This window comes from Falco naumanni, chromosome 7 (assembly GCF_017639655.2).
Source record: "Falco naumanni isolate bFalNau1 chromosome 7, bFalNau1.pat, whole genome shotgun sequence".
Classification (NCBI taxonomy): Eukaryota; Metazoa; Chordata; class Aves; order Falconiformes; family Falconidae; genus Falco; species Falco naumanni.
This window is the reverse complement of record NC_054060.1, coordinates 49,321,367-49,336,988: the sequence shown is the minus strand read 5'-3', so window position 1 is coordinate 49,336,988 and position 15,622 is coordinate 49,321,367. Positions and strand designations below refer to the sequence as shown.

At 39.7% G+C, this 15,622-nt stretch overlaps 1 protein-coding gene and 1 long non-coding RNA gene across 3 annotated transcripts in view; one reads left to right on the top strand and one right to left on the bottom strand.

Annotated features, from left to right (window-relative positions):
- Positions 1-15,622, bottom strand: part of GANC (glucosidase alpha, neutral C) — a 36,467-nt gene that overhangs the window by 20,329 nt on the left and 516 nt on the right. For both annotated transcript variants that reach the window (XR_005828789.1, XM_040599884.1), the window contains exons 2-15: positions 14,903-14,965; positions 13,302-13,410; positions 11,666-11,793; positions 11,196-11,378; positions 10,286-10,331; positions 8,804-8,870; positions 7,357-7,453; positions 6,607-6,787; positions 5,584-5,737; positions 3,983-4,218; positions 2,698-2,824; positions 1,760-1,839; positions 712-855; positions 234-330 (exon numbers count right to left, since the gene is read on the bottom strand). Coding sequence is in view for 1 of the 2 variants with exons in the window: in XM_040599884.1 (XP_040455818.1) it covers positions 234-330; positions 712-855; positions 1,760-1,839; positions 2,698-2,824; positions 3,983-4,218; positions 5,584-5,737; positions 6,607-6,787; positions 7,357-7,453; positions 8,804-8,870; positions 10,286-10,331; positions 11,196-11,378; positions 11,666-11,793; positions 13,302-13,410; positions 14,903-14,965 (1,712 nt within the window). In the remaining variant the exon portion in view is untranslated. The remainder of the gene's footprint in view (positions 1-233; positions 331-711; positions 856-1,759; positions 1,840-2,697; positions 2,825-3,982; positions 4,219-5,583; positions 5,738-6,606; positions 6,788-7,356; positions 7,454-8,803; positions 8,871-10,285; positions 10,332-11,195; positions 11,379-11,665; positions 11,794-13,301; positions 13,411-14,902; positions 14,966-15,622) is intronic.
- Positions 5,672-8,464, top strand: LOC121090966. The gene is made up of 2 exons (XR_005828790.1): positions 5,672-5,760; positions 7,788-8,464. It is a non-coding gene; the product is annotated as an uncharacterized LOC121090966 (long non-coding RNA).

The following is a 15,622-nucleotide window of genomic DNA, read 5'->3' as shown; positions in this document are numbered from 1 at the left end:
TCCTGAAATACGCAACAAGAGCAGGTAGTGGTTTGTCACAGGACACAGGTTGTTATTCTGCCTTTAACTTGTACACACTTTACCAACCTCTCTCGATTTAATCACTTGCACTCTTATAAGCTCACTGTGTCAGTATTTCTAAGATAAGTTCACTGTGTAGTAGTAATATCTGGAAAGGACAGAAACTAATAGAACAAAACAGCATGGAAGGCATCCAGCTCGTCCTTACTTACCATACTTCTGTGATCCTGCAAAGAAAGACCGTGTGAGGACAAATGGTCTCTCTTTTCCTGAAGAACGTCTTATGAGTCCTTCTGCAGTTGCCATTTGCTGAAAATCATGAACATAAAAGTCAGGAAGATAAACTCTATAATTAGGATATTCGCCACACCACCTTTTTAGCCCTTCCAAGGCAGGAAAATCAAGAAATCTGTACCCATAAATAATAACTATTATTAAAGTAACACTTTCTTATTATAATACACTTGAAAAAAATATTAATATTGTGTAGTTACAGCCAATGCCATTTACACTGTTATGGTAGAAAGGCATGGATGTTGTCACATTTTCTTGTGATCACTCACAGAGTTTATTTCAAACATGGCAACATCCAGCACAGCAGAGTTGATAGACCTTGATGGAGGTTACACAATACGAACTACTGTGTAAATTACCACATTTTGTTGTGGTTTGTGTCTCCAGATATTCTACCTGGTAGAATCCGTAGAGGTTGTGTACTTCCCGATGCTCCCAGTTGTTGTAGTGCACAGCATCTTTCTGCATTGTTAGTTCTGCCCCTTTGAAGACTGAAGGCTCATTCATGTCGTTCCACACAAACAGGATATTAGTGGATCCCTACGATACAGGGTAGCAATTAGGACATAACACAGCCATTGCTGTGACTTGGTGTGGTTATCTCTAGTGGGTGTCAAACAGTCTGGGGTATGAGTTGAAACAGCAGCAGCAGCAGCAAAGCAAGACATGTTAATTATACTCCTGTGGTCATTTGAAAGCTGCCAGTCATTCATCTCATCTCTCCTGGTGGCCCTTCTGGTCAGGGTGGTGGCCTATCAGCCCACTTGATTTTTGCAATTCTTATAATACTTACTAGGTACTTACTATTCCTGCCTGTTGGTGAGGGAAAAGAGGCAGGGAAAAGAGAAGTAGCAAATAGCCATGAAGAAAAAGATCAGAGAAGGCCAGAAGAGAAAGACTGGAGAGGAAAAGCAGCATGGGAAATGTCTACTATGCATGTCTGCTACAGGAGTAGTTTCAACAACCCTACTGCAAAGCAGAACTTCGGGGCGGGACGTGGTAGAACTCGAGATGTCCAGCAGTGTTTACCCACACACCTTCAGCACTAGGCAGGAGTGCTGGGAGGAAGGTCAGGGTGAAATTACCATGAGCTATGAGAGAACATTCTCACATCACTCCTTGTGTGCTACCATGGTAGTAAAAGCTGGAATTGCAGCAGCAGTGTTAGATTGCAGGCTGCTAAAACGCCTGCAGTTTGGCCATCCTACTGCTGCAACTAAATGAGCAGGTTCACTAGTGGCATATGCATTCCAACTTTCTTAGTGTAGATAAGCTCATGGAGAAAATCCTTCTGTGGTACTTCATCTTATCAAGATACTTTCCTCTACATTATCATAATACAGCTACAAAAGCCACCAAGTTGCTTAACCCGTAGTTTATCTTCTCTCTTTTCACCATTTTCAGGCTTTCTGGAATATGCAGATCAGAGCAAATAAATACACACCTTGTACGTTTTGAAGGTAAACTGATCTGCATACCATTTTCGCACTTCAGGATTGGTGAAATCCAGGTAACAAGAGGAACCTGTGGATATGGGAGATCCCAATTATTTACCTGATTTTAAGAGCAGACTTGCTTTGTCTTTGCACCTAAATACAGTGGCCAAAAGCTAGGATGCTTTCCACAATGGGCAGCAATAATGTAGTTGCTATTGTTTCTGAGACAAAAGCTCAAGAGCAAATTCCAGGCTGACTTGGAACTCAGTACACCTCTTGCCATGTTCTGCAGGCCAACACATGTAGATGCTGATGGTCTAAAGCTCAGCACCACTTAAAAATGACTGCTAGCAGTTTGAAGCATGTTCAGATGTGAACAGAACGTCAGGGAGAGACAGCATCCCTGGCATTTTGAGCTCAAACAGGAAAGTGTCACTGAAAAGCTGAATAACTAAATCCTGTCATGCTACTAGAAGTTGTAATATGTCCTTGATTTTTCCCATTTTCATTCCTTTGCCGGAATTGTGGGTTTTCTGTCTGTAAAGAAGGGGGACAAGCTCCTTTGCCTCCCTGCAGTAAGATCTCCTCATGAAAAACAACGTGTCAAATCAGGGTTCACTTAATTCATCCAGCCCACATAAGCTGTGCTCACCGCAACAGACCAGCCTGCATTTCTGTTACCCAAAACAATTTGGGAAGAGGGATAGCTGTTCTGACCAACAAATCCAACTTTTTTAGTTTGAGACACTTGGACTATCTACAGATCCAACAGATGTAACAGAGGAAGTTGTACAGCTGAAGCAATTGGAACATGACAAAGAAACCACAAAGTACATGAAATTGTGAATATTCACCAAAAATGCAAGGAATGTAAAAATCCCAATTAAACTTTTCCAAAATTTTAAAAATAAATAGCTTGAAATGTAGAGACAGAGAAGCTTTTTACCTGGCCAACAGATGCCCTCAAAATCTTGCCCATTTCTGTCTTTCACAAAATATCCTTTGTCTTTTGCCTGTGAATACAGGGTATACGTGGGATCAATCTTAATGTGGGGATCTACAATGACGACAAGCTGCCAGGATAAGAAAATAAAATGCATCATTAGCAACAACTGTACTGAATAAAACAGTAGAGTTCACTTTTGATAAAGGGCAAATAATGACTTCACTTCAGGTAAAGAAGGTAGCTGTGTCAATAATTTAACAAAGCAGTTACCAGTTCTCGTATATACTGTGCTAGACTTATGTATAATAGCTGAATTTACAAGGAGGGCAGGTACTCATGCTTACCCCTCTGAAATAAGGGCCAAAAACCATTGTTTCAGACAAAAGCAAGTACCCTCACCCCTAAACCCACCATGTTTAATTCACTGCTGTATTCTGTGAATGGGAAAACACCTGACTTCCATGTTCATGTCCCTGCTTAAAATCATTTGCCTTTAGACACTTAAACATATCTTAATTTATATAGCATACAACAGCAAAAGAAATTTCTAATTAAAAAAAAAAATAATGTATTTTGCAGTTACTTTCTGCTGCCATTAACTGCCTTGCTGTTAAGTGAAAGTACTATAGTTCCAACTAAGAGATTATAAAACTTGAATGCTATTTCAACAGTCCTCTGTTCATTGACTTTTAGCAAAGGTTAGGCATTAAGCCATTCCACAACTGTTAGGCATGAACTGTCTACATTTTAATACCTCCATAATTCCAAGGAAAATATTTTAGCTGTAAAAGCAGAAATAAAGACTAACTAAGCTAACAGGCTGCATATCATACCAGGACTTCACCAGAAGAAAAAAAAAACAATTTCATTTATGGTAAGTAATCCTATCAACAGAAAGCACAAATTAAAAAGTAGTGTCAATACAAAGAACAGCTGAAGCAAGGATAGTAACTACCGATGGTGAAAGCTCAAGTTAAGTAGGAAAATTTTCTACTGTGCCCATCAAGGACAGCACTGGGCTGCTTCTGTAAGGTGGAGCTTCACAGGGGTCAAACTTAGCCTGGTGGTCAGGGTACAAAACCGACTATGAAATAATAAAATGGCAAGAGAAGCTGTATTAAACAACATAGCTTGCATACTGGAAGCATCACCAGACTGCAACACAGTCTGATTTACTCTACTGTAGTTAAACTGCTTCCAGTATCTGAAATACCTTCGTTAAAGCTAGATTGGGTAGCTTCAAACTACGAAGAAGTATTTTATATCTTCCTGCTATATTATTTACCTTGCGTTTTTTCTTCCTGAGATGTTCTTGCATCTTTCTGGGGTTCTGGAATTTCTTTTTGTCCCAAGTAAAATACCTTTTGCCATCTGTGTGCTCTATGTCCAGCCATATCACATCATAAGGAATGTCATGTTCATCAAAGCCAGCGTCTACTGCCTTGACGTCTTGCTCATCCTCATAATTCCACCGGCACTGATGGTAGCCCAGAGAAAAAAGGGGGGGCAGGGCTTGAGTGCCTAGGGAGATTATATAAATTAAATCAAGGTAGCACTGTTAATACTCTTCAGGATTTTATCTAGAGACTCTAGAAAAGTTAACATGATTAATATGTATCTGTTTGGAGCTAGGAACTGCTAGCCTGAGTTGAGCCTAAAGCACATTCTTCATACTGAAGTGACTGAACTCTTGAAATAACAAACATTACAACCAGCTCAACAGCCAGAAAGAGCAGAGGGCTGTAATAATAATACAAGACTGAGAAGGATCTCACTGTTCCATAATGATGAAGTGTTATTTCAGTAACCAGTGTAATTTTTTTCTTTTTTTTTTCTAATGTAAATATAGTCTAGATTAGCTTAACTGTCATTAATGCAAACAAATAGATTTTAATCAGTAGAATGCAATTCCTGTGACTGCTTGAACCTGAGTACTGTAAACAGGCCCACAGGTGCTGCCGTACAAGAAGAACCATGGAATTGCAATTGTTAGGAATTTTTAAAATTAGAAAACATGTATATATATATGTATATGGCCAAAGGGAGCTGGGAAACCTTCCTGAGTGTGCACTTCTGCTGGGAGAGATCCTCTTGCAACCTGGCTACTTTCCTATTCCTGTTCAGCTGAACCACATTCTCTCCATAACATCTCTGCAGCAAACAATCATTGCTAGTACACCAAAGAACTATCAGGGATGTTTCTGTGCTTTTAATTCTCTTTAGTACGTAAAGAATTTTGCTTTTGTAACATGTTCATCCTCTTGCCTTCAATTTTTTCGTCTCTTTCTGAGCCCCTTGTGTCCTTCCTTTCCCCTATCTGCTATCAGGGATGTTTCTGTGCTTTTAATTCTCTTTAGTACGTAAAGAATTTTGCTTTTGTAACATGTTCATCCTCTTGCCTTCAATTTTTTCGTCTCTTCCTGAGCCCCTTGTGTCCTTCCTTTCCCCTATCTGCATGTTGTCTCTTCTCCCTTCCCTAATGGAACCACTGGACAGTTACCAATATTCTTTCTCTACATTCCAGGATATGTTACTCTGTGACTTCAGTCTTTTCTCATTATAAGGTGGCCTGCCTTGACAGTGACTGGCAGTTCTAGCCCCCTGTGTCTCCACACTTCATCCAAGGCAGCAGATTCAGACAGCAGTAACTACGCTGGCTTCTCAACTAGGGCCAAATGTGACCAGCTGCAAATGCTACGAAAACAAGGATGGAGGCCTGTCTTCACAAAGTACCAGCCTTTGCTCTACCAACTGCAGTTTGGGAACAAGTGGCCTCCTGCACACAGTGGGCTAGGTAAATATTAACCCATGCCTGGGTACAGCATGTTCCTCTGAGAATCTCCCAGGTAAATGTGCCATACTGACTCCCATTATGTGAGTTAGTACCTGTCAGTTGTGCAAACTGCTTGAAGATATCAAATGCAGTGGGTCCCATCAGCAGGAAAACATCAATGATCCCACTTTCTGACATCCAGCGCACATCAGTCAGAGGCACTGCTCTCTGCTTAGCAGCCTCTGCTGCAGACCCGGATGACATGGGCTTTGAAGGAAACCAAGGTAAAAGTGAGTACATCTCTATCAAACTTTTGTTCAGTCAAGGAGCAAAGATGGAAACCCACAAAAATCAGTAACACACACCTGGTACCTGGCAAGTATTAGGAATATACACTGAATGTCTCATATATCCTTCACAAATCCTTTACCTTGCATGCTGGTTATACAAGATAGAGTAATAGTTAATGAGGAAAAATGGATAATGGGGGGCAAAGTAATTAAAGCTTTTCTGTAATTACAGACTATGCATTTTCTGCAGGAGTTTTGAGTAGTATCTGTAACTGCATCATAAATAATAAAGAAAATTAATAATGTTAACCATGTAATGAAGCAAGATTTTTTTTCTCACTGTTTCAATTGTAACAGTATTTGTATGTTTGTGTTTCAAGAGTTGAGGGAGTTCATTTCCTGAACTTTCTATGTTTCTTGAAGGTCAGTTACAATCTACAGAAGAATAAAACTACTAAGCAGAAATGTGTGGCAATTCCAAGAATTTAAAAACTCAGAAAAATTTCTCAAACCCAAGAGATTGTCAAGATATCTGTCCACCCTTTTTTCTGCTTCTACATCCACTTGTGTAGATTTTTTCTGCTCCAATATTACATATTTCCTCTCTGCCTTCTCTGCAGACTTGTTAAGACACAAGTTCTTTAACTTGACTCTTGAAAGGAGTCATCTCCTTGTTCTTTTTAGTGGTTTGATGCAATAAATTTAGCAATAGGGAGGACAGGAGGAAGAGACTGACAATTTTCATTAGGGAGCAAAAGATAAATCTCCAGCAATGTTGTTATGTTCGTGTTGGACTTGCCCTGGTGTGTTTTCTTTATTAAATTCTGAGGAAAGTGAGCAGCTCACCTCAGCTACTGCCTTTGTACTAATATCCACCAGCGTTTCTGAAGAGTTCAGCCAGAAAATCCCTGCAGTTCTGTTAGGCTTGTGTGCTAAGAGAAGGGGCACCGAACCGTAAATGCCTATTTTGTCATGTATCTTGTGGCCGAAGATATCCAGATTATAAAGCCGGTAGGCATCACCATCGCTAGGACAAACAAACAGATGTGTCTGTTATACGTAAGCATCCCACACTAGGCCAATTTTAGCTGTATTGCCATTCCTCTAAGCCCAATGAACACACTCTGTATTATGGTCTTTTGTTTAGCAACCAAAGCTGAAATGTGGACAGCCTAGATTGCTACTCCTTTGCTTTGGTCCTAGCTATCTTAATTAAACATTTCTGCTGCCAGTCAGACTACTGTTCATTTGCTCTAAGTCCTAAAATATAAATTCTGAACTCTCTTGTCCTTCCATGGAGTTGCTCTTCTAAGAGTTCTGCTTAAACATGACCAGTCCTGCAATTCACAAAAAAACTGCATGGAAAATTGCGTGAGAAGAGAAGGGGTCATTCATGAAACTGCAGAGTGGAAAGGGAAAGCAGAACAACTTACTCCATGTGGACAGGGGCTGTGTTTGCTGTACCATTACACTAAAATATACACTATAGAATATACATATCTCGAGCTGTTGTCTGCGTTAAATTATTAAAGACAATGTTATAGCTCTCGTCTACAAAAAATGATACTGTTTTCACTAGCAATCTACCACCTTTACCTGGTGTTTTTGAGAAGAAGTGCTTCTGTGTGTTGTGGTATTCCATAAACATGGTCAAATCCGTGTAGAGAGAAGTCCGTGCCTACCGAACTAGGACCTGAGGGAATAACATTAAAAGAGAAGACTACAGAGTTCCAGTCTCAGGCTTAGCTGAAAGCAACAGAGCAGAGCAATCTAACTGAAGAAAAATATTAAAAAGCAGGTTTTAATAATCAGCTCTTTCATTCTTGCTTTCAGCTTCACTTCCATTATTACCTCTATGCTACAGAGGTAATGTTTTAAACAGATTTTATGGTACTTATTCTGATTTTGATCTGCTTATGAAGATAAAATGAATCACTTAAATAGAAAAAAAACAATACATGTAATAGCGGGTATCTTCCTTATTCTGTAGTGAAACTGCTTAAAATTATCTCCTGTTTCTATCCCAGTACCTACAAGGCAAGCTTTGCAGTACAGTGGACTTCAGTGTCAGTTGCCTGTTTTGTACTGCTCTTCAGCCTCAGCCAGGGAAGCAGCATGAAGAGCCCCTGCCAGTGATATCATTTTGTCACATCACTGAGTCCAGAGCAACTTTTGGCAGGTGACCAGAGATCCCGCAGACTGACAAGCAGCAGCCTCAGGATCAGAACCTGACCATATGGACTTCTTCCTCTAACACAGAGAAACAGGAAAACATGATGCCGACCTCATACATCAGATACACCGTAAACAACAAGCTTCCTGCCCCTCTGTGTCTTGACTGTGAACTGAAGAAGCTGCTGTCACCCAAAGGAAGCACTTCCAGACCTCTCTCGCTCTACTGCAGCTGCTAGGTGGTGCTGGTTGCTATATAAGTCTGCACGATAGTGGTAATGGACAAAACTAACCAACTCAATTAATGTAGAATATAACTGGACAGACAGCACACGATCATAAAATCTGGTAATTAATAATTTAAATTGTATTTGAGCTACTGACCTATACGGTTCTAGAATCTCCTTATCCCTTAAGACTGCTCAGTATTTCCTTTTGTAAGTCCTCTACTTAAAAAGTTTCTCTGCAACAATTATTACTGCTTAGATATGATTTCTTATATGTCGTGAGAATAAACTACAAGTGAAATCAATGTTATGTGATGATATTCAAACAGAAAAAAAAGAAAATAAAAAGGAAATAATACATTATATACCAGTCAACCAATGCAGATAGGGCTATGCTGCATCAGAAATGGCACTGTGAGCTGATGTGATGTGTTGCATTTAACGTGTTCCCTCCTGAACAGAAATCTAACAAATATTTCCAGTACTTTTGTCAAATTTGTTACCCATTACTCATATCTGATAGGTTAAAAGAAGGCACGAGTGAGACACTGATAAACATTAAGCAGCTAAACAGAATGCAGACAGAAATATGAACACAGGTATATACAAAGCAGTAAAGCTGTTTTCAGAACAGACAGACTTACCATGAGCTTTGACATCTAAGAAACTGCCAAATTTCTCTTGCCAGAGACCTAGATCCTCCTGTTTCCCCTGCATAAACAGAAATAACTAAACCTAGAAAATGCAATGGCTCACACCATCTATTTCTAAGAAAAATATGTTTATTCACATGAGCTTTGTATATTGTTAACTGCTTTTTTGCTAAATATGGTTAATATAAGTAAATCCAAAACACAATTCAGATCCTGCTTCAGCAATTTACACTGAAGAACAGATGTGCTAGTGGAGCACACATGCACTCTGCTACAGCACAAAAGTAATACCTGAGGTCTTGGATAAAATCATAGAATGACAGAATAGCCCAGGTCGGAAGGGACCTCAGAAGATCATCTGATCCAACCTTTCATGGGAAAGGGAGCCTAGATGAGATTATCTAGCACCCTGCCCAACTGCATCTAGAAAACCTCCATTGATGGGGACTCTACCACATCCCTGGTGAGACTGTTCCAGTCAACGATTGTTCTCACTGTAAAATATGTCTTTCTTCTGGATGTTGAACATGATTATGAAATGTAAAGACTGCATGGATGGAACAAACAGGAAAACCTATAGAAACAGAAACGGACCCGGTCCCCTACACAGTAAGGGTCAGACAACACAAAAGCTCTCCAGACTCTCTGGAGTCCTGTGTAACTGATACTTTTAGCTTCCTTCACACTTTGAGCCTTGTGCCCTGTCATTCATTGTCCTAGAATTTCCACTTTTTGCAGCTTCTTTCCCAGTTTTATTTTCTACATTTGTCCCAGAATAAGCAGGCATGGCCTCTTGCAGCTGTGTGACTCCCCGAAAGCAAGCATGCTCCCTGGCAGGACTCAGAGTTCAGACACAAGTATGCTCAAGGCAACATAGCTCCAGCAATTTATAACAGGAGGGTGGAGTAAGCAGCCATCTGCTCTACAGAAGGCTAAAATTGTATCATGGGCATAACTCATCCTCCTGAGAAAACTGGTATGTGCCTTTATGTGCTGCCAGGGCCCAGTCTTTTTTCAGAGAGACTCTCACTTCTGTGTTAAGCATGAATGTATGTGGAGGCACATTTTTGGACTCTTATAAAACAGGTCTTGCTTTTTTTAAATGCTCCTTGCAATGAGCAGGGAATTTGAAAATGACTAAATATCACCACAAAACTCCCTTTTACATGTCTACTCCAAATCAAGCAAGAGACCAAAAGAGAAAGAAATTCTTCATAAAAAGGCCACAGAAAAAACATTTTTGAGCTAGATGTGCCTGACTGATGCCTTCTACAACCCTCGTAAAACACATAAACCTTTGTTCAGCTATAAATTTGCAAAATATCTCAATACAAAATAGCAGCTCCTTTCTGATTTTCACTGGAAAGTGGTTAGACTATGCTTGTAAACATTGTACCAGAAGAAAAAAACATATGATTCTAATTCTCTTTTCTACAAAATATTCATGCTGAATTTGCAGTAAGCATGGGTTACCTTGCAGGAATCACTTGCTGCCTCCTCATTTTCTCCTGTAGGTTTTCTAGCGAAAATGAATACACAGAAATGATCAGTTTATTGTTAATGCAAGGAAGGATTTCAAACAGAAAATTCATAAAACATTATGCATTGCCTTACACATTATGTAAGAGTTTTGGTGCTCGCTTGACTGTTCTGAAAACTGATGCCATAGTTGAGAGCTCTAAATGGCAAATAATTTTAATATTCAATGTGTCAAAATAAACTCCACTCACTATTTGAGTTAGGTCGGCTCCCTGGCCTTCCACATTTATTTCCATTTGCATCAGCGTTTTACCTGCCCAGAAGATCCTCACTTCTTTGTCATTTTCTGTTAAGGGCTGACTGTTAATTACAATTTCTGAAATAATGTTTTCTAGGAGAGACGTTTGCTATGCTCTTTTTCTAGTCATGACATCTCCTGCACTGTGGTTCCTCACCCTTTCAGCACTTAGTGGGATTGACCTGTAAAATCTTGCAGCTACATGGCACATTGTTAAGAGCTTATATGGCAAGTAAAACTTACCTAAAGAGTAAGTTTAGTCATAAAAGGAGATGAAACTAATAACTTCATTATACTACTATCACTCATTCCCAAGAAAGACAAGGGGTACCAGGATACTTTAGTGTTTTGCACTAAATTGTTTGGCCATTAAATGAGGTTAGCATTTTGCACATGGCTGCTGCAAGGGATTAAAAGTCTGCAGTTAACTGATCTAGAACTTCTTCGGTAAAACTTCACCATTGTACTCACTGGTATGAAGTAAAAGAGAAGACAGATTTCAATGCATAAGAGCTTCTAACACAGAAATTGCAATTCCACAGAATTCTTTATCTTCAGCTCCAGCATAATCAGTACATACTATGGTGCAATAGACAGATACTGTACCTATCACAGGGAAGTGGTTGTAGATGCTCAAAATACAACAACCCATTGGAATTCATGCTCAGAACAGTCTCACCCTTGGACTGTAGCTCAACCTGGAAGGGATTTGCTGTGACTTGAAGTTTGTAGTCCTCGCTAACACTTGACAGCACCAAAATACCTGCCTCCTTCTGGGATATGAAGAGTCTGGGAAATGAACAGCTTTATATGAACAAGCAGCACATGAAATCCACTGTAACTAAACAATGATTTGAAACACAAGATGGGCTGAGAGTATCCACATACATTATAAAAACCTCAAGGCTTTACTTTTGAAAGTAAATTAGCCACATGCGTTGTTATTTTCTCTTCCTGTTAACAACTCTGTGTTGCAGAGAAAACTAGTGTAGCACAAATGAAGGAAAAGGGAAAACATTCTTGCAAATGAAGCTGCGCAAGTTACTAAGGTGTTAAATCATCTTCCCATCACTTACCTCTGGGTGGTAGGTTCCTTTGTAAGAACGTCAGGAACTTTGTATCTTGCTCTGAGAGGAGTTGCCTCATCAATTTTAAGCCTGAAAATATTGCCTTCTATTTCACAAATTTCTACTTGTAGAAGAACCTGGGAGCAAACAGATGAACGGGCCGCGATAAAAAATAGCAACCAACTTTTCAACTCAACATCACCAAACACTTACTGTCTGGAAAAAAAATGCCTGCTTTCTGATTTGATGTTCTTTAGCATTGGTCAGCTACAATCATCACCCATATGAACTTGCACCAGCTAACTCTACTCCCCTTTGAAGAAGCAACTCTTTTTAAATGGACTCCTTATCTTCAAGTCTCTCATGTCTAGCACTTTGCAGCTTTCCCCAAAAGCAGCATGGAAAACAGGGGTAGTATACACCAATCCCAAAGTTTAGACAATTTCATTACTGTGCTGTCAATATAAGTGTGGGACACTATTGAGATGTGGGCTTTTTGCAAAAATGTCAGTGCTCTGTGTTCACTAGTATCCACAGTGGTGCTGACACTGATGGCACTGATGAAAGACACCTAAAGAAAATGTGTAACACTGCCTTACCCACTGTAACTTGCTATTTTAAAGTTCAGGGAACTGGGAAGTCACCCTGTTCTAGCTCATATAACACGACTCATTTCTCTTCTGTAGAGGATCCCTAAAGCACAAGTCTGATTTTTTTGTTTTTTGTTTTTTCCTTTCTTCATCTCTCCTTCCATGAGACACAAAACTGGCTGCAGAATTTTGGCCCGGTATCTTTTCCCTCTACATGAAAGCCAATCAGCCCTGCTCTCTTCAAAGACATAGAAGAATGAAAGAGCCATAATACCAGAGGTAGAGTAGTCAAGAGAGAAAAAATTAATTTGGAGCTCCAGATTCTGCTTCCTAGGAAATATATTATGCTTTGTATAAACCCCTGAATAGTCTAGGAAGCTACAGAGCCTTCAGTCTTTTACCTACCTTAAAATCTAGACAAAGCATAGGCTCCCTTTTCTGTGCTGACTGTAAAGAAGGTCAGGATTAACCAGAGAGGTAGAAAATACTTTTTTGCAGAGTATCTACATAGTGTGATGCTTATGAGCATGGAACAGAGCTGTAGTTCCAAACTCTCATCATCTGAGGATGGGTTAGGTTGCCTATTGTCTAACTGAATGTGCTAGCTGCTAAGCTGGTAAAAAAACCTCTTCCTGGCTGTCGTCTTAAATGCAAAGACGACTTCTTTTCCCCCAAAAACTGCCTTTGAGCAAATACAGGAATGCAAAAGACATGGTTAGGAGGTGCTGGAACATAGGTCTTTTTATTACATTATAGAAAAAGAATTTATTATTTTGGAATAGTGGAGAAAACTGATTTTTTTTAAAAAATAGATACAAAGAGTTCTATTCATAAATTCGTTAAAAGATTTTTTTTTAGTTCCTTAGAATACCTGTTCTTGCACAGTCTCAAGCTGCCAATAAATACTGACCACTAAGGACATCTTTAGGCTGATACTTCGCATATCTGAAATATCTGTCACTGAAGAATCTCAAAACCTGCAAATACTATCAGACTTGTTGATAATATTCGCTGCTCTTTCTGTACACACACTCTTCTGCTAGGTGGGATCTCACCTTATTCTCCTCATGAATAATATGGAATTTGACATTCTCATCACTTAACATGACTGAATCCAACAACGCTCGATACAAGGATTTTCCAGGATGCAGACGTTTCTGACGCCTGTCAAGACAGAAAATTACTTTTGGTCTCCTTAATTGTTGTGGCTTATATCATACAGAGGAACATAATATCATTAGAAATGTTTACTTAATAATTTTGTCTTGAACTTTTTCAAATACAATTATTACCAGTGTTTCAAGTCAAGGGGAAAAAAAGGAATATAGTTCTGAGAGCACATACATGTTTATGAATGAGATGTTAGAGGGGTTTGGCCACCCATCACCACTCCATATTTTTTTTTTTTTAGATAGTAATAGTCTTAATCCAAGTGTCCAACTAAATTCTCAGCTGTCCAGTTACATTTTTTTCTTCTCTTCACGACCCCAGAAATTTCAGTGGAATAATCCAGTTTTAATTTTCTGTCATACACCCCTGCTTGGTCTGCAACCCCCTGGTGAACAGCTTCTACAGTTTGTGGTGATGAAGCAATATACACTGTGGAAACTGTTTTTCAACAAGCCTTCTGACGACAGAGTGTTGACTACATCTTTTGGTCCTGATAATGTTTTTAGGACAGAGACCCTGAAACAAGAGGCTCTTTCAATGCTTGTGGAATGCTCCTTGCTGAGCCCAGGTTTTATGAACTATTTGAAGATAAATGTCGTGGAGGCTACCTTAAAGGGAAACTTCCTCATTAGTAAACTGATTTTGTTTCCTTGCAAACAGATAATGCACAAATGTGAGCAATCAGATAAAGGATTTCTTTTAAAAGCAGAGCAAAGACATTTGCCGATGTGTGGCAATCTCTTTCTAAGAAATTGGATGTGCTAAGTTAAAATGGCTAGAAAGGGCCGGTGTGAAAATAAGAAGGAGTCCTGCTCCCACTGGCAAAGTGTTATTTGGCGTTTTCTGAACATAATTTCCTGCAGAACAGAAATAAGTATCTGAAAATGTACCCCAGTATGTCAGTGACTAATTGCTATAACAGTGGGCAATCTGTCCTTTCACTCAGCTGGCACAGGACAGAAGGCAATGGAGGACAGGAGGAAAAAAAGTTGGAGGAAAGGTATCTCAGTTAGAAACGGGATGAGAAGAATCACTTAGCTTAAGGTTAGCTTTAAGAGACTAATAAGCTAGAAGTTAGATTTGACGCTGAATTCTGGCCAAGGTACTTGTTCAACAGGACTGAAATCATGTATGTGACTGTCACAGACTAATGGGTTCTATTGAAAATTCTCGTTTTGAACTATGGATATTCAAGAAATATCCACATCAAGAAAACAACCTGCGTCTGAGTTTACCAATAGGTAAAATATTGCTGGGGTTTTGTCAGATGAGAGGACTGACTCTTGAATTTTAACAAAGAGGTTTCGGATGTAACATTACACCTTTTAAAATATGCTGACTATTGCTTGCTGAAGCCCACTTTGAAAGATAAACTCTTGAAAGTAGCAGACTTACTGTGATTAAAAATCAATATGTAACTACTTCTTGTATCTTTTAATATTACTAGTTTTAAAAAAACACCTTTCACTACAATTCTTCTCTTTACCTGTAAAACGCAATCTGGTTGCATTCCTTAAAAGTGCTTTTGTCCACAGCCTCATCTTGGACACTAGAAAGAGCAGATTAAGAAAATGTTTAAACGTGTTCACTACACACCTGCTGAATGATCAGATGGTGGGTGTCCTCAAGAGGGGTAAGGATTAAAGAAGGTGCAGACAACTGTGGTGACATCAAATGTGTTGGACTTTGAACTACTGTGTTTGGATATCGCAAGAATTTCTTACACATTTAGTTCCCACCCTAAACCACCTCCTTTCAAACTTTGACCATTTTGGCGAACAACAGATTTCTAAATTTTGATCCTGCAACTGCACACTTGCAATTGTCTTGCTGCAAGACATGAAACTCAGCCTTTGAGCTACGCCGGACAAGTGGGAAAACCCTAACCCTGACTAACAGAGCTGAATTTCAGCAACAGTGAATTCTTAGGGCTTTGTGTTTTGCAGCCAGACCTCTCCCTGCAACCCTCGCAGTGAAGTATTACGTTCCAGCAACAAGCACGGAGGAAGGGGCTGGCCTGGCAGAAAAGCAGAAACCCTGCGCCCTTCCCTGCTGCCTGCAGCGGGGCTGCCGATGGCCCTGCTGACGCTCTGCCTTACCTCCGGGCTTAACGGAACTTCTCATCTATTAGAGAACAGTAAATTGCTGCCCAGCCTGAAAAAACAGACTGCCAGTTGTGGCTGTCATCAAAACACTTGCCAGAACA